Here is an 18325-nt window from a genome sequence, read left to right on the forward strand (position 1 = left end):
TGGGGACCCGGTAAGGCTTTGTTTAAAGCTGGCCACTGTGGTTTTGGTGTCCTGATGACTGACAGCAAATTCAACTCCACTTTCATCCAAATTCTTATCGCTACGTCTCTTGCCAGGTGCACCTTAAAGAGGGAAGAGCTTTCTTCAAATGCAAGGTGTTACAGCTTCGATGGGCCAGTGCCGTCAATGAAAACAGGAGGCCTAGATTTATTCCCCAAACTCTGTGAGGTGCTTAGGAATCTAAGTGTTATGTTGGGCTTTTAAAATATGTCGTCTAAGGTAATGCTTTTAATCATCTAAGAACAGTTACTCCTCTCCCTGTAAATAATAGAAGGAAAAAAAAGGAAGCTTAATGAGGTCAAGTAATCTGTCCAGGGTCACAGCAAAGGCCCTTCTATTACTGATGATAACTGTCCAGGACTCTCCCAGGAGAGGAGGGCCAGGAGAAGAAAATCCAGCATGAGAATTAAAGAACGGAAAAGGCTTAGCTAACATGGAAAGTCCTCAGCTCACTGTCTAACACGTGGTTCAAACCTCAACAAATGGGACCCGGTATTCGTACTGGAAAGGCATTAAAAAAGATCTGCAAAGGATTACATTCGGGGCATGGTTTCCACAGACTTGTAGACACAGAAGTGCTAGAAGGCATTTGGCCAAGTGTGAAGGTCAGGAATTGAGCAGGACCGCCAACAGTGTTCCTGAAGTTGTTCATTATCCTGCCATTTTGAGTGGGATGAGTGAAAACAAAAACGCAAGTTACAGCTGCACAAATGGTGAAATATAAAAGGAGAAAAAAAGGAAATAAAAAACGATCCACAAATTTTCCCTTCAGTTAATTTCATTATTCCTGGAAGTGTATCGTGTTCTTACACACATTGTTTTAGCAACCAGAATTATGTTCCTTTCCCTTTTTCCACAATTACGCCAGAACCAGGCCACCACTATCTTTCTTAGTTTTGGAAATAAGATCTTGGCGACAGTCCTTAAACTTATTGGCAATATTTGCTCAACCAAGTGGCTCAGAGTCTATGTTGTCACCTACAGGACATAGAACAGGAGAATTTTTTTTTTCAAGTCTAATAAGAGACTGTGTCTAGTGTATATAAGAACTTTTATAACTCAGTAGTAAAAAGACAAATAACCAAATTTAAAACTGAGCAAAGGATGGGAAAAGACATTTCTCCAAAGACCATGCATAAACAGCCAATAAGCACATAAAAAGGTGCTCAACAGCGTTAACCATTAGGGAAATACCAATCAAAACCACCTCACATCTACTAGAATGACTATAATAATTTAAAAAAAAAGACAGAGATAACTAATGTTGGTAGAGATGATGAGAAATTGGAATTTTTATACTGCTGATGAGAATGTTTCCTCTTTGGGAAACAGTCATTCGGTTCCTCAAGAAGTTAAACATAGAGTTACGACATGAGTCAGCAACTCCACTCCTCAGTATACACACGAGAGAAATGAAGACACGTTCACACAAAAAAGCGTACAGGAATGTTCATAGCAGCTGGAAAGTGGAAACAACACAACTGGTCATCAACAGATGAATGGATAAATAAAAAGTGGTACATTGGAACTATGAAATGTTTTTCGAGAATGCAAAGGAATAAAGTACTGACACATGCTTCAACCTAAACAAATCCTGGAAACATGATGCCAAGAGGAAGAAGTCAGGTACAAATGGCCACGTGGTATATGATCCCATTTATATGAAATGTCCAGAAGAGACATGCTTATGGAGACATGTGGTGGCCTAGGGATGGGAAGGGGGGCAGGCAGGTTGGGGAAATATGGGGAGTGACTGTTAGCGGGTACAAGTTTCCTTTATGAGGCGATGAAAACATCCTGAAACTAATTGTGGTGATGGTTGCAAAGCTCTGGGAACATCGGCAAATTGTGCAAGTTAAAGAAATGAATTCTAGGGTATATGCATTATATCTGTATAAATCTGTGTTGTTGTTGCTTAATCCGGTGCTTCCCAGGCAGCTAGAATTCGTTGCACCTGGGCTGTGGAGTGGGTTGTGGCATGGGGGGGTGGGGTGGGGGGGCAGCATGGTACCGCCAGTAGTCAGAAGCTTGAGTTTTGGAATCAGACTCACCTGGGCTCCAATGCTGGCTCTGCTTTCTGTTGGCCGTGTAACTTCAAATCACTCTGTGAGTCTTAATTTTGTCATCCATAGGATGCTGGTGATCATAATCTTGTGACTTTGAGATGATTAAGTGAGATTATACAGGTAAAAGGTAGATCATCGTATCTGACACGTTATGAGTGTCAGCAGTAAGGTATTGGCTTCATCGTCAACATCTCCATCCATGCTCAGATCTATTTACTCAGTGCTCTTTCTTTTTCTTTTTCTTTCTTTCAAAAAAGTTACTTTAAAAGTTTATTTATTTATTTTGAAAGGGGGGCAGAGGGAGGAGAGAGAGAGAGAGAGAGAGAGAGAGAGAGAGAGAGAGAGAGAATCCCAAGCAGGCCCCTCGCTGTTAGCGCGGAGCCCGATGCGGGGCTTGAACTCGCGAACCGTGAGATCATGACCTGAGCCGAAGTCACAAGTTGGATGCTTACCTGACTGAGGCACTCGGGTGCCACCTCAGTGCTCTTTCTTTTTTTTTTTTTTTTTAAATTTTTTTTCAACGTTTTTTATTTATTTTTGGGACAGAGAGAGACAGAGCATGAACGGGGGAGGGGCAGAGAGAGAGGGAGATACACAGAATTGGAAACAGGCTCCAGGCTCCGAGCCATCAGCCCAGAGCCTGACGCGGGGCTCGAACTCACAGACCGCGAGATCGTGACCTGGCTGAAGTCGGAAGCTTAACCGACTGCGCCACCCAGGCGCCCCTCAGTGCTCTTTCTGATGTGACTGTGGAAAGTTCATGAGGTAAGTGTTCAGTTATCTATGATTTCCATCTTCATCACTTTTCTCTGCTTCCCCCGACCGGAGGGGAATAGCTATCAGAGATATCAGCAATATACACTTGACCCTTGAACAATGAGGGGCTTGGGGGCCAACCCCCTGTGCAGTTGAAAAGCTGCATATAAGTTTTGAATCCCCCAAACTTCACTGCTAATTGCCCACTGTTGACCAGAAGCCTTACCAATAACATAAACAGTTGATTAATACAAATGTGTGTATTTGTATGAATTCTATACTGTATTCTTACAATAAAGTAAGCCAGAGAAAAGAAAATAATTTAAAAAATAATAATTAGTTTATTATTATTATTATTGTTGTTGTTATTATTATTTTGAGAGCAAGAGAGCATGAGCAGGGGAGAGGGGCAGAGGGAGAGAGAGACCATCTTTTTTTAAATTTTTTTTTGACATTTCATGTATTTTTGAGAGAGAGAGAGACACACACAGAGCACAGTGGAGGAGGGGCAGAAAAAGAGGGAGACACAGAATCCGAAGCAGGCTCCAGGCTCTGAGCGGTCAGCACAGAGCCCGATGCAGGGCTCGAACCCATGAACCATGAGATCATGACCTGAGCCGAAGTCAGACCCTTAACCGACTGAGCCACTTAGGTGCCCTGAGAAAGACAATCTTAAGCAGGCTCCATGCTCAGCCTGGAGCCTGACATGGGGCTCGATCCCAGGACCCTCGGATCATGACCTGAGCTGAAATCAAGAGTAGGACACTCAACCGACTGAACCACTCAGGTGCCCCAAGAAAAGAAAATATTAAGAAAATCATGAGGAAGAGAAAATACATTTATAGTACTATATCTGCTGGAAAAAAAAAATCTGCATCAAACTTGTGTTGTTCAAGGGTCATCTGTACTCTTATCTCCACCAGCTTTAAAAGAAAGAGAGAAAAATTGTTCTAGTTCAGGGATGCAAATGATATAGCAGTGGAAGGGTGCTCTGGGCCCTATTACCACGCTTTGGAGCTGATGTCTTCTGGCATGGGCATGGGGTGAAATTAGTTTTTCAGGCATGGGAGAGGAGCACAGGTTCTGTCCTATTGAAGAGATCAATAGTCCAGTGTGTCCAATATTCTGTCGCCACACTGGCCAAGACAGATGCTTCAGAGAAGGCCATAGAAACCCATTAACATATTTAATTCACACTTTGTACCATGGGAGACGTATTGCTATCCCAGCCCCGGCTGGTCATCCATCCTTGCCCTGAATATTTAACATTCATGTCCTCAAGGTAGCTTACAGATTTAAACTAGTGAATCCCTCTTCCTCCAAGAGGGTCACTTGCTGCACCTCTCTGTCTGTGAGTGCCATCACTGACTCCTCATTGTCACCTGAAACCTGATTGGCCTTATGCTTATGGCCACTTAAAGCTCCTGCTCCCTTAGTCATTTATTGAGGACCAACTGCATGCCTGAGAAGTGTTTGGCATTGGAGAGAAAGAAAGATTGGAATTTGGTCCCTTTCTCAAAGGAGTTCTAAGTCTACGAGGACGAATTTATTCCCCTGTATTACAGTTGCCTAAAAACGTGTTACTTTCCCTGTTAGACAGAAGCGTACAGGGATGAAAATCACGTGGAGTATATATATTGAAATAACACAGAAGAGTGGTTTCTCAGAGGTCACTACACAATACGTTGACTTACATCACATTGGCCAGAATTTAGCCTCATGGCTGGATCTAGTTGTCAGGGAAGCTGGGATATATATTCATTGAATGGCGTGAAAATGTGCTCAGATGCAAATTGTGGTTCTGTTTCTATGAAAGAACAGGAGAATGAATTTTGGGAGCCAAGTAGCAATCTCTGTCATAGGAAACATCAAAGATGTGCAATAAGGGGGTGATAAATGTAGACCTATGGGTATTGGCACCTCTGGATGCCCCCCAAAGCATCAGTAGGGAAGGATGTGGGGCGGGAAGGGAAGCAGCAACACTTGCCAGAGAGCAACTAGAAGGAAAAAGGAGTTCATTGGCTTTGACAGCTGAGATGGTATTGGAGGTGATCTTTGAGAACATTGTTTTCTAAGAGCAATAAGGTGGACCAATTGTTTTGTACCTTGTGTTGAATGCATTGGGGAAAAAAGAGACATCGACAAAAATTATTCCTGGAAAGAAATCATGTCGAATCTTACAGTAAAGGGCATGGCAAAGACTCAAAATTAAAGTCAGGGCTGTTAAGAGAGTCGCTCTGAACAGAGTGGCAAAGGTCGTGGAATGGAAGTGGTAAGACCTGGGCACCTCTCCTGTTTGAATCCTCAGAATACCAGGAACTTTTGACTTTTGTCAGTCGCAACTTCACCACCTCCGGGAATACATCCCTCTATTTTGAGCCAAAATAAAAAGAATGCAACACTTGTTAGCTACATAGCCGATCGTGTATCAGATGATCAGTGTAAACTCTGCCAGCACCAATTTTAATTCTTTCAAAACAAGCTATGGAACCTTGCTGTTTTCCCCTTTATAAGAGTGCATTCCAGCTCCCTGGCAATTTAGAGCATATTTTTGATTTGAGTGGATCCTATGTCCCATGGATTACAATCCCTAAAACCCCAAATAAATGCTTTAGTTGCTTTACAAACCTCTTCTTACTGATCAACAGTGCAGATGATGTGCTGAGCACAGAGGAGAGAGAGAGAGAGATGGAGTTTGATTTAAAGGAGAGCCGCAGAGGAAAAACTGCACAATGAAAGCCACCCCAACAAGCCTGCAAATTGACAGGTGGCCTCAGGGGTAATGTATTGTTTCAAATATTTTCAAGACCAGACACGCAGTGTTCTCCATATTTAGAAATTGTGTATATCAGAGCCATTCATCTCATCCATTCTTTTTTTATTTTTATTAAAAAAAATTTTTTTTTAACGTTTATTCATTTTTGAGAGACAGAGAGAGACAGAGCATGACTAGGGAAGGGGCAGAGAGAGAAGGAGACACAGAAAATCCGAAGCAGGCCCCAGGTTCTGAGCTGTCAACACAGAGCCCCACGCGAGGCTTGAACTCACAAACCGCGAGATCGTGACCTGAGCCGATTGAGCCACCCAGGCGCCCCTCATCTCATCCATTGTATCCATTTTGTATTCCTATATCCCAGTCCTATTCCTATGTTTGTCCTATAAACTTCTTGAGAGCGGGGACGGTTTCTTCTTGGCTACACTGCAGATGCCTAGGACAGGGCTTGGCATTTGGTAGCTGTCCTAAATCAACAGATCAAAGTCAGAAAGGCTAAGTGGGGCTTTCAGCCCTTGCTTTTCACGATTTCCAGCAGGGCACAGAGGCCAATGCTGCCCCCACGGCAAAGCAAACAGACGTCATGGAAAGCAGCCCCGCCCCCACAGGGACAGGCAGCCCGGACCTGGGCGGCCGGACCCTGAAGGAAGCTGAACCGCGGAATCCAAGGTGGTGGGACCTTGCATCCGACGGAACCAAACGGCGGCGCTCAAGGAGCCACCCGGACTCTGCTTGGAACGGAAGCGCAGCGGCCGCCGCTTCCGGGTTGCCGGTGGGCGCCGAGGGCCGGGGTTGCGCCGAGGCGATGTTGCCCTTCACGGTGAACTTCAAGGTGTCTGCGCGCACCCTCACCGGGGCCCTCAATGCTCACAACAAGGCGGCGGTGGACTGGTGAGGGCGCCGCGCTCCGAGGCGGCCGGGCTCGGCCAGGAGTGTGTAGGGGAAGGGGAAAGAACGAGAGATTTCACCCCCCTGGTTAATTTGGCCTCGCCAAGCCGGGGGGGCTGCCTTCACGCTAGAGACTTTCTTTTCATGCTGGGTTTTTGTTGTTCCTATAAAAGGAGTAAATGCCCCACGGGCGAGCCCTCCCTGTGCAAACAGAGTTGCCCCGTTTCTCCCAAATTCTTGCTTTTTGCTCTTTCGCCCCGCACCTTCACCCCCATCCCCTTCTCGTTTCTTTCCCTCGCCGCCGACCGCCAGCTGGTCTCCCTCCGCCATCAATTCCCCTGCCCACTTTCTCTTCCCCAATTTGTGTCTTCCTTCTGTGTCTTATACCTGTTTCTTACCTGTAGCTATTCAGCAGCTTTGCCAGACGAGGCGCCTGTTTCCTTACCTGTCATCTCACCTTTACCTTTCCACTGTAAACCAGCACCGCAACTCCGACCGTGAACCCTGAGGCATAAAGCAAAATTCTGTACGGCACGTTAGCCAGAGGACTGAAACCTCCTGTCTGTCCAGTGTTGCCTTATACATGCTTACGGCTGTATACGCATGTCTCTTAGAAACTTTTTTTTATCCAAGTGCAAAACAAATGTCAACATTTTCAAGCTAGCTAGACGTTTTATTTAAATGAGATAAGGTAAAATACTGACCTTTATGCTTAAATAATAATTTTGTTAATGGTAGTATATATTAGATTTGCGATTTATTTTAGCATGTCTCCTGGCAAGAGAGAACTTAAGTCTTTGTTTTGTACTTAAGTTTTCATGTCACTGTTTTGTTAGGGGCTGGCAAGGTTTAATTGCTTATGGATGTCACTCGCTTGTAGTAGTGATCGATTCCAATACTGCTCAAACTCTTCAAGTTTTAGAAAAACATAAAGCTGATGTGGTCAAGGTAAGTCAAATTCCACTTTCACCCTATAACGTATTGTCTATTCAGAAGTTTTAAATACCACTAGATTCTCATCAAGTCATATATAAATGTTGTATGTATAACAGTATAAATGTTGAATAGCTTTTAAATATGATAATTTATCGGGGTATAAATGGCAATCCTAGATGAGCTTTTAGATACTAGCTCTTAGGTGATTTTGAAGCTAACAGTCAACACCAATTCTACCATTTACCAGAATACTTAGTATATGCCAAGATTTGAGCACTTAGCATATGCTAAGCATTTACAGATGAAAGCCCTCAAGCAATTCATTGTCTAATGAGGAACAATGAAAACACAAATACAGTTTGATAAGTGAACTCTGTGGAAAGACAAAGGAGCTACCTATCACCTAGTTTTGGGATCTGGGGAGAGTCACAAGTCTTTCCAGTTTAGGGACTGGTCAGCCGTCATTAGCAAGTGAGGAATTGGGGAAGAGGCACCCCAGGAAAAAGGAAGGATAGGCACAAAGGTAAGTAGGTGTGTAAAGATGGCTAAAAGTGGGGATACGCTTAAAGGGGTGATCGAAGAGGAGGCAGCCAGAGAAATTCATCCGTCCCGCAAGTGTTTCAAGGTTCTCACGGAATTAGGATTTTTAAGTAGTCGGTTGATAAGGTCCTATTGGCATCTTGGGAAAACTTACTCTGGCAGCAGTGCAGGATTTCTTGGAGAAAAGGCAAGATGGGGCAGGGAGATCGTTTAGGAGAGTTTTGCCATAATTTTAGCAGGAAATTCGAAGGGCCTAAGATTAAGCCAAGGCATGAAGGAGTCCTATTCAGGAGCCGCTTAAGAAGTAAACTTGATAGGGGTGCCTGGGTGGCTCAGTCGGTTTAAGAGTCTGACTCTTGATTTCAGCTCAGGTTATGATCTCAGGGTCGTGGGATTGAGCCCCGCGTGGGACTCTGCATGAACGTGGAGCCTGCTTGGGATTTTCTTTCTCAAAAAAAAAAAAACAACAAAAAACTTGATAGCCTTTATAGTAGTCAGTTTAAGGAGAGTCGAAGCTATAGAATGATTCCAAGTTCTCTCTGAATAAGGGAATGATGTTGCTATGACCAGGTGAGTAGGTATGAAATCAGTGAGTTAAATTTTCAGCATGCAAAGTCTCAGATGCCTGGTGCACTTGACTTTTGAATTCTAGCGACCTGAAATTTTGAGGGAGAGGATTAGAGCTAGAGGTTTGGGGGTTTGGGTTTGTTTGGTCATAGCTTTATTGAGATACTCCTACCATAAAATTCACCCATTTATGGTGCACAATATCCATGGTCTTTAATATGTTCATAGAATTGTGTAGCCATCGCTGCAGTTTCATCACTGAATAGAAACCCAGTACCTATTAGTGGCTGCCTCTGATCTTTCGTTTCCTCATCCCTAGGCATCCGGTAAAATAGTTTCTGTAGATTTGCCTATTCTAGACATTTCATATAAATGAGGGAATAACAATATGTGGACTTTGGTGCCTAGCTTCTTTCACCTCTCACTCAAGGTTCATCCATGTTTTAGCACGTTTCAGTGCTCCGTTCCTTTTTATTGCTGAAGAGTATTCCACTCTGAGTATACCACATGTATTGATGGACATATGGGTATTTCCCACTTTTTAGGTATTAGGAATAATGCTGCTATGAACCTGTATGTACAAGTTTTCATGCAAACATGTGTTTTCATTTCTCTTGGGTGCATACTGGGGAGTGGAATTGCTGACTCATATGGGAGCTCTGTGTTTAACTTGTTTAGGAACTTCCAGACTATTTCTAAAGAGGCTGCACCATTTTACATTCCTATTAGCAGTATATGAGGATTCCAATTTCTCTACATCCTCAGCGATGTTGGTTTTTCTCTGTCCTTTTGATTGTAGCCATCCTCCTGGGTATGAAGTGGTTCTCATTGTGGTTTTGGTGTGCATTTCCCTAGTGACTAATGATGTTGGACATCTTTTCATCTTTTCGTGTGTTAATTGGCCATTTGTATATCTTCTTTGAGAAGTGTCTATTTTAGTCCTTTGCCCATTTTAAAACTGTATTATCTTCTTATGGAGTTATTAGAATTCTTTATATATTCTACATAGAAGTCTCTTAGGAGATATATGGTTAGTAAATATTTTCTCTCGTTCTGTAAGTTGTCTTTCACTTTCTTGATAGTGTCCCATAAAACATGAAAGTTTTTTTTTATTATTATTTTTTTAACGTTTATTCATTTTTGAGAGACAGAGAATGAGCAGGGAAGGGGCAAAGAGAGGGAGACACAGAATCTGAAGCAGGCTCCAGGCTCTAAGCTGTCAGCACAGAGCCCAGTGCAGGGCTTGAACTCACGAACAAACTGGATCATGACCTGAACCGAAGTTGGACACTCAACCGATTGAGCCACCCAGGCGCCCCAAACATGAAAGTTTTTAATTTTGATGTCCAATATGTCCATTTTTTCTTGTTTTTTCTGTTGTTAAAATTTACACCTTTGTTTTCCTCTAAGAAATTCTAAAGTTTTAGCTCTTAGATATAGATTCATAATCCATTTTGAATTAGTTTTTATATATAATGTGAAGTAGGGAAAAATTCAGATGCCTTGTATCCTGCGATCTTGTTATTAAACTCTTTAGACCTAGTAGCTCTGGGGACACTTTTTACATAGTCATGTTATCTGCAGATAACAGTTTAGTTTTTTCATTGATAATCTATTATGTCTTCTATTTTTTTCTTGTCGTATTCATATTGCATTGGCTAGGACCTCTACTATAATGAATAGGAATGGTGAGAAAATACTCTTGTTCCTGAGCCCAGGGGGAGAGCATTCAGTCTTTCACCGTTAAGTCTGAGGTTAGGTACAGGGTTTTATTTTGAGAAAAATAGGTTCTCTCTCTTACCTACTCCCCAATCTTTTTGGCATTTCTGGAGTTTTCACTTCTTTGTGTGGATCCATGTTTCAGTCTGGTATTATACTCCCTTTGCTTGAAGAAATTCCTTTAAGTTCTTGAGGTATATGTCTAATATAGGATGACTCTCTTGGCTTTTATTTGTCTATAAAGGTATTTCATCAGTTTTTTTCTCTTATGATGCTTTAAAGATATTCCACTGTATGTGCAAACTCAAACACACAGCATTGCATAACTTCTGAGAGAAACTCTTATCTTTATTTCTCTACATGCAATGTATGTTTTCTCATTTGGCTGCCTTCAAGATTTTCTCCTTATCCTTAGTTTTAGCAGTTAGATTAGGATATATCTAGGTGATTTTAAACACACACACACACACACACACACACACACACACACACACTGCTTGGCATTTACATAAATGGAATTCAAGCACTTAAATACATGCATACGGTCAATTCTTATCTATGATAGTTTTATTCTGTAAAGTTGATGCAAACGCTGACATTGGTGAATACTGAAATGTTGATTACTTCTAGAGGAAATACAGGTTAGGTTCCTGTGAGCCTCCTGTCATAACATTTTCATCTACTGATCAGTATATAACCTTGTTTCATATGTGTTTTTGTTGATTCATTAACATTGAGCGCACAGCCAGCAGCACTAAAGCTCATGCCTGAACAGAGCTTATCTCGTGTTTTTTCCAGAAGGCACATCACAGCTTCTTGGGCTTGGGACCACAAGATAGCACTTGGGCACTGTGCTTGGGGACCATTTTGAATTTGAACAGTGAAATCCTCAAGAAAAAGCACAAAATGTAAAAGACTCTTAACTATAGAGAACAAACAGAGGGTTGAAGGAGGGGTGGTGGGAGGGGGGATGGGCTAAATGGGTAAGGGGCATTAGGGAAGACACTTGCTGGGATGAGCACTGGGTGTTATACAGAGGGGATGAATCCCTGGAATCTACTCCTGAAATCATTATATCACATATGCTAACTAACTTGGATGTAAATTAAAAAGTAAATAAGTTTAAAAAAAAAAAAAACGCTTGTTTGCGTTATGAGAGCTGAAACAAGCACATTTTGTTTTATGTGGGAATTTTCACCCCTGTGCATGTGTCTGTGAATGACAGTGAAAGCCCTGCAAATACTGATTTTTTTAAATAAAAGCATCAATTTCAGTGAGGAGGCAAACTCACACAGCATCTGCAAATAATGAGTCCTGATTGTATACACACAAAAATATACACATAAATGCACATTCAAACATGTATGCTTTTACACATTTATACACATACGTTTTATTAAAAAAAATTCTGGTCTGAGGAAAAGATGTATTACAATAGAATTTTAAGCCTTCTCAACACTAAAGTTCAGGAAATGTTTTGTTGCCATCTTTTTCATGAATGCTGTAGGAATTGGTTTCATACTTCCCTGCCTTAGCATTAGGCATAAACGTGTGTTTACGTATATATACGCACAAGTATCTATATGCATATGTTTATGTATGTATATATTGGAAGATTCTGTGGCATTTGGGTTCATTTATTAAACACATAACTTGCTGAGCACTAACTTTGGCCGTGTGTTAAGGTCTGGCCCTGTGTTAAGATAGCAATATGACTGAGCCCTGTGTGATCCTGCCCAGTGGAGCTTACAATTCATGGGTTGGTGATATAGGTCAGAACAGGGTAAATAAAGCAATTACCAATTGTTGTTTGGAAAATCCTTTGAAGAAAACAAGCTGGATGCTGAGCTAGGACAGTGGAGAGATTGTGGCCTTGGAAGGCCATGGCTTCGGGCAAAATGAAGACCATATGTTTTATTCCTGTCTCTAACCATCGGTATTTAATGCTCAGGATTAACCTGATTTGTGCCAGAATTCTTGTGGTTTTTATTTTAAAAATTCTTCTCTTACGATGTTGCTTGAGGTATGAAGCATTCCTTTTTTTTTTTTTTTTCAAAGAGGAAAAATTAACATTTTTTTCCCCAATTTTAGGAAAAAGACAGAGGTTTTTTGCTTGCTTTTATTTTTTCCTATTTTTTCCTCTGCAAGGCTTTGGTCTTTCTAAGTTGTCTCCTTTTAATTAGGAGAGGAGAATATGGAAAACCATTCTACTTAGCAGTTTAGGATTTCAGATGTCTTGTCATGATTAGATCTTATGATTGTAATGCAACTTAAAAAGCATCACAAATAATAAGTCTGATTTTTGAGACAGAAACCAGTTTCCTGTTTATGCTTTCTAAATATTTTTGTAACATAAGTGCAGACTGTAGTTGGGGTTCTGGTTGATGTTCTATGAAAATTGTGTTTAGTTTCATCCAGTACAAGTATTTACTTGATTTGATTTCTTCTTGATACTAGGTTAAATGGGCCAGGGAAAATTATCACCATAACATTGGCTCACCATATTCCTTGCGCTTAGCTTCTGCTGATGTCAATGGAAAGATCATCGTTTGGGATGTAGCAGCGGGAGTAGCTCAGTGTGAGATCCAAGAGCATGCCAAACCTATTCAGGGTGAGGAAAGTCTGTGCTCCGCTAAGTGTTTGTGTTAATACACTTACTCTTAGAATGGTTTTTCCCCCTTTAATTTCATCACTTCCCAGTTAACGCTTGATTGTGTTTAGCCTGTTCTATTGACCTGAATCTAGCTTTCTTTTCCTTATCAGTGTATTTCTGTACGTTTCCTCAAATCTCAGCTGATCTGTGCTTCTGTAAATTGTGCTGATTTTAACATTGACTTCAGTCAAGCATGATGAGAAAAATGAAGCTGCTATAAACAATATTGTAATCTAAGCTATAACAGACGTAAACTTGGCTGAACTGCTATTTTGAATTAGCCCTCAGTGCTTACTTTCTATTAATAGAGATTATCCACATTTTATTTTCATTTGCCTATAGATCATTTGTTTGTTTATGTTACTGACTTAAAACCAATATGGTATTCTTTAGATTCCAGGCTTTGACTGAGTGGCTTTCCTGACTGAATGAATTTTTTAAAAATTCATTTAAAAATGTTTTGTCGAGTGTTTTGTACTAGGTGCTGAACTAGATGTTTATTGTTTATTATTGTGAGAATAAACCTGAAACTCTGCAAAGTTCTGTTAAGTAATTCCACAAAAATGTTAGGAGAATATGACCTTGATCATGGCCAGCACAGTCTAAGACACAAAGTTTTAAGTAATGACTAGTGAAAACTGTCTTGTATTTTCTTTGAAGTAATTTGAAAATGTTGACCTTGAGGTTCTACTGTCCAGACAGCTCATTTGTATATAAAATTGCACTTTTTCTGTTCATTCTTCGCATAAATACCCATATATGCAACATAGGGAGAAGGGAAGTTGGGATTTTAAGGATTATGAAAAACAAAACAAAGTAAATGTCAAGAATACATTAGCCAAGAGTTCTGAAGTGATTTCTGAATTTTGCCTTTATCCGGTCTTTACAGATGTTCAGTGGTTGTGGAATCAAGATGCTTCCCGAGACTTACTACTTGCTATCCATCCACCAAATTATATTGTGCTTTGGAACGCAGATACCGGCACCAAACTGTGGAAGAAGAGCTATGCAGATAACATTCTTTCTTTTTCCTTTGACCCTTTTGATCCCTCACATTTAACTTGTGAGTAATAGTCTTTGGTGGAAAATGAGTTCTTCATAATATAGTTAATACTATATACATAAAATATGCGCAACCCGCATCGTACATCTATAAAGTGAAAACAACTGAGCCAAGCGAGAAGTCCATATATCTGCAGCTCCTAATACAGACACTAAATCATAATCCCGTATCATTTGCAAGTATTTTGATGGTTAGAAATTTAAGTCAGCAAGCTGTAACTTCACTGTGTTGAATTCGTAAATAGAATTAGATTAGCCAGGGAGAGGGAGTTGCTGGGCTATGCTAATTCAGGCTTAATTAAATTTGTTTTTCTAGGAACATTTAAAGAACCTGAGTCAAGAGTTTCATTTAGTATGTGGCCAAATTCAGTTCCTCTTTTAAAAAAACCGTTTAAATTCATGCCGTGTGTCTTGAGTGCCATAAACAGACGCATGTGAGGAACAGAATAAGCCCAAGGGGGTTTTTTCTTGCAGAGGTTGTTTTTGCCAGTGCGCTTTTGATAATTCACTGAGCTGCTGATCTAAAAACTAGAGTTGTTGTCAGACATGTATTTTTGTAACTAAATGATTTAGGAGAGATTCCTTATTCAGTATCTGACAGGTATTTCTTGAGCTATCACTACATGCCAGGCGTAAAGGAAATGAAGGGGAAGGGGGGGTGGGATGGGCAGGTTGTCAGATTAGACAAAGTGGTCAGAATAGACTTCATTTTGATATTTGATCAAAAACTGGAGAGGTAAGGGAATTAGCTGCGGTAAAGAATGTTTTCCCTGAATTTGAATGACTCGGAGTTGTGACTTTTATCTACCGACGTGTGTTCTTACTGAGTGTATATTTGTGTGTTGGAGAAGGAAGAGAAGGGTGTACAAACAGAAACCAAAATGGGCAGTGTGGCCGTGGAGCTCCAGTAGTGTGTGGTTAGGCTTTGCCTGTTTCTATCTGTGTATACGATCTTGTGCCTACACGAACTCTCTGCCTGGTTTGTGTGGTGCCGTGGGGACGCAGGGGTGGGCTGCGTTAGCTGGTTGACTCGGGGAGGGAGGGCATCATAAAAATGGGGAATGAATGAGACCTTGGAAAGTGAGTTCTGTCATTTGAAAAGGAGATAAGGCCTCAGGCTAACTTACTGCATCTCTGTAATTTGGTTGATAAAAGCACTGTATATTTCAAAGCTTCAGTTCACCCAACATCTTTGATTTACTCCTATTGAATGTGCTAAGGCTGTCATAACTCTTGAATACTTCTTTGCTCTCTGTGCTTAAGGCAGCCTCACTGTCTGCAGGAAGCCAGGGTAGACAACATTTCTCTGTTCAGATATCCTTGTAACGGCCCCAGTTTTGGAGGGAGATTATTTTTCAGTCATAAAAAGGCATAATTTGTGTTGGTAAATGTGGTGCTGCCTTCTTGAATACTTCTGTTTCCTGTACATTCATTTAGTAAGCCATTGTTGGCACTCTATTTTTACTCTAGACATAAAGAGAAAAAGAATACTCTTTCATATTTCCTGAGGTTCAGTCCGATGCTCCAGAAGAAAAAGGAAATATATTTAGATTGAGTAGCTCATGATAATCATAAAAAATTAATAACACATCAAATATTTGAACTTAGCTACGTGTGATATGTAGAGTCTCTTATATATGGGATTTTTTTTTCTTCTGTGAATTTTATATTCTGAAAAGTCTTTGGATTTTGAAGTTAACGGATATAGTGAAGAAAGGTTTTTAATGAAAGTCCGTGCACTGAATTTATTTGGAAGAACAAACATTTGTTCTTTCTGCCGGCAACCGTCTGGTATCGTTTTAATATAAAACATTAATTTAAAACACTGAGCTTGGAGGCCTCCGATGAATTGTAATGGACCACCTGTTTGACTTCAACTTGGAGAACATTCCAGTTATGTTATGACTACATTACACTGCCAGTTCTATATTACTAAAATTACCATTACCTTGCTTTCAGACTTGTATTGGAATAAAACTCTGCGCTAAACTTGATTAAACTTTAATCAGAGTTTTGCTTCTCTCAATATAGTACTCACCAGCGAGGGTATTGTATTCATCTCAGACTTCTCTCCAGCCAAGCCTCCCTCGGGCCCTGGGAAAAAAGTTTACATATCCAGCCCACACTCCAGTCCAGCTCATAACAAGCTGGCTGCAGCCACAGGGGCCAAGAAGGCTCTTAATAAAGTAAAAATCTTAATTACTCAAGAGAAACCTAGGTAAGTTACAAGTGTAAAACTAATAACCTTCATCTATTCACCGTTTATCTGCCATCCATTCATGCAGCATCATTTTTGAAGATGTGCTTATACTGGTTTTCTCCTTTACCTCCCCCTTTCTTATTTCTGGTTTTGAATTTACAGGAGGAGAATGTTCTGTCTCTTCCCCAAAGAGGAGATTCTGCATTAAACACGGTTCCTTCACTTCTATTCATTGTGCTAACCTCTCCCCCACTAATTTTTACAGATCACAGTTTTTGACTTCAGTTGTTTTTATCTCTGAAAGTATAAGATGAAGATTTTAAAGTTGGCTGTTGAGTACATTAGAAATTTGGGGGAAAAAGCTGGATTTTCATTTTAAATATATTTTCCTGTCTTAAATGCCGTGCAGTCTCATTAGCTGCTAAAATATGTGTGTTTCTCTTACACATGTGAAGATGTTTCCTATACTGGTAAAGGGCCAGGATTCTAGGGAACAGTATAGCTGTGTGACTCAGAAAATTCTTTAATGTTGCTCAGATTTCAGTCTCCCAATCTCTAAAACAGTGTTCTAAAGGATTTTAGATGGTCGTTGTAAGGATTAATAGATACAGTAACTTAAGTACTTAATGTAGTGGCTGATACTTAGCAAGCATTTATTTGGTAAATGCTACCTGTTGTTTATCTCAGAAATTGGAACGGAATAAAATTTTATTTTAAGTAGCTAATTTTATGCATTAGAAATAGATTTTAGTCCTTTTTTTCCCTAGAGAGCTACGATTGTTCTTATATTTTTATTGCTTTGGCAGTTTTTTGGCATTCATTTTAAAAAGGCTCTTATTTTTAATGTGCTAAAATTATTCTCTCTAGATTTTATGGTTAATTACCTGAAAAAATATGTGCTAAAATACAAATAGCTCTACAAATATATTCTGAATTTATATATAAGTATCATTTTTATGTATTCAGCCATAGGCTGATTACGTTCACTAATTTATCCCCCACCCTGTGCTGAAATAATTTAAGATTGTTCCTTAAATGCCTTAAGAGAATTTTCTATTTTTTTTTTTTTTTTTGATTCTGTGTTGTAAATACATCTTTTGAAGTCTGAATTGTTTTATGTTATGATTTGGGGAAATGGATTCCTAGTCCCTTCGAATAGAACCACTCCAGGTGCGTTCACATCCATCATTACATATCCAACTACAGTTCTGGGCAGCATTACGGTGCCTATTTTATAAGTGAGGAAATTGAGTTCCACATTGTTTGAAATATGTTCCTCAAGCTTGCCCAACTAGGAAATGGCAGAGCCAGGATTTTAATGCAAGCTCTGTCCCTCTTCTAGTCCTCTAGCCTAACTTTATTTTAATTTGAAACATTTTAATCATTATAGAAAAGGAAAATAGCACATAATTATATGTTTATTCCTATTTAAATATGTTTAATATGAAAAGTTGTGATTATATGCAAGTCACGACTAAAATGATTCTTGAGTCTCTTGAACAGTCTTCTGCAATCGTTATATAGTTTTATTAATTTTATTTACACAGAAGAAAATGCTGTGATAAGTGAATATGATGCCCTACTTTGTTTCAAAACAGATTTAAGACCACTTAAAAGTGAATGAAGGCAGAGGGGAAGTGACTTGCCCAAGGCCGTACAGATAGTTCATTGACTCCTGATCCAGGGGCCCTAATTGGCCGAACTATTTTTGTTTTGATGCTGAGTCTTGATTTCAGCAGTCTGTCTGGTAACTTTTTTTTTTTTTTTTTTTTTTTTTTTTTTTTTTTTTAAATATTTGAGAGAGAGCACATGAGCTGGGGAGAGAGGAGAGAATCCCAAGCGGGCTTCACTGTCAGCGCGGGGCCCGACGTGGGGCCCTAGCCCATGGACCGTGGGATCATGATCTGAGTCAAAGAGTCGGATGCTTAACTGACTGAGTCACCCAGGTGCCCCTGTTTGGTACTTCTAATTGCAAAATAAAAATAAAACTACTGGGGCGGCTGGGTGGCTTAGTCGGTTGAGCATCTGACTCAATTTCGGCTCAGGTTGTGATCCCAGAGTCGTGGGATCGAGCCCTGCGTTGTGCTCCACACTGAGCATGGAGC

The 18325-nt window shown here is 40.4% G+C and overlaps 1 protein-coding gene across 3 annotated transcripts in view; it reads left to right on the top strand.

Moving 5' to 3' along the window:
* The first annotated feature begins 6398 nt into the window (after nt 1–6398).
* Nucleotides 6399–18325, top strand: part of WDR11 (WD repeat domain 11) — a 67607-nt gene continuing 55680 nt past the window's right edge. Inside the window, exons 1-5 of one of the 3 annotated variants that reach the window (XM_042960101.1) lie at nt 6399–6546; nt 7380–7491; nt 12763–12916; nt 13848–14021; nt 16052–16238. In XM_042960101.1, the coding sequence (XP_042816035.1) occupies nt 6461–6546; nt 7380–7491; nt 12763–12916; nt 13848–14021; nt 16052–16238 (713 nt within the window). In that variant the 5' untranslated portion in view covers nt 6399–6460. The remainder of the gene's footprint in view (nt 6547–7379; nt 7492–12762; nt 12917–13847; nt 14022–16051; nt 16239–18325) is intronic. The other 2 variants (XM_042960100.1, XM_007084867.3) reach the window with 2 other exon arrangements.

Source organism: Panthera tigris, chromosome D2 (genome assembly GCF_018350195.1).
Source record: "Panthera tigris isolate Pti1 chromosome D2, P.tigris_Pti1_mat1.1, whole genome shotgun sequence".
Taxonomy (NCBI): Eukaryota; Metazoa; Chordata; class Mammalia; order Carnivora; family Felidae; genus Panthera; species Panthera tigris.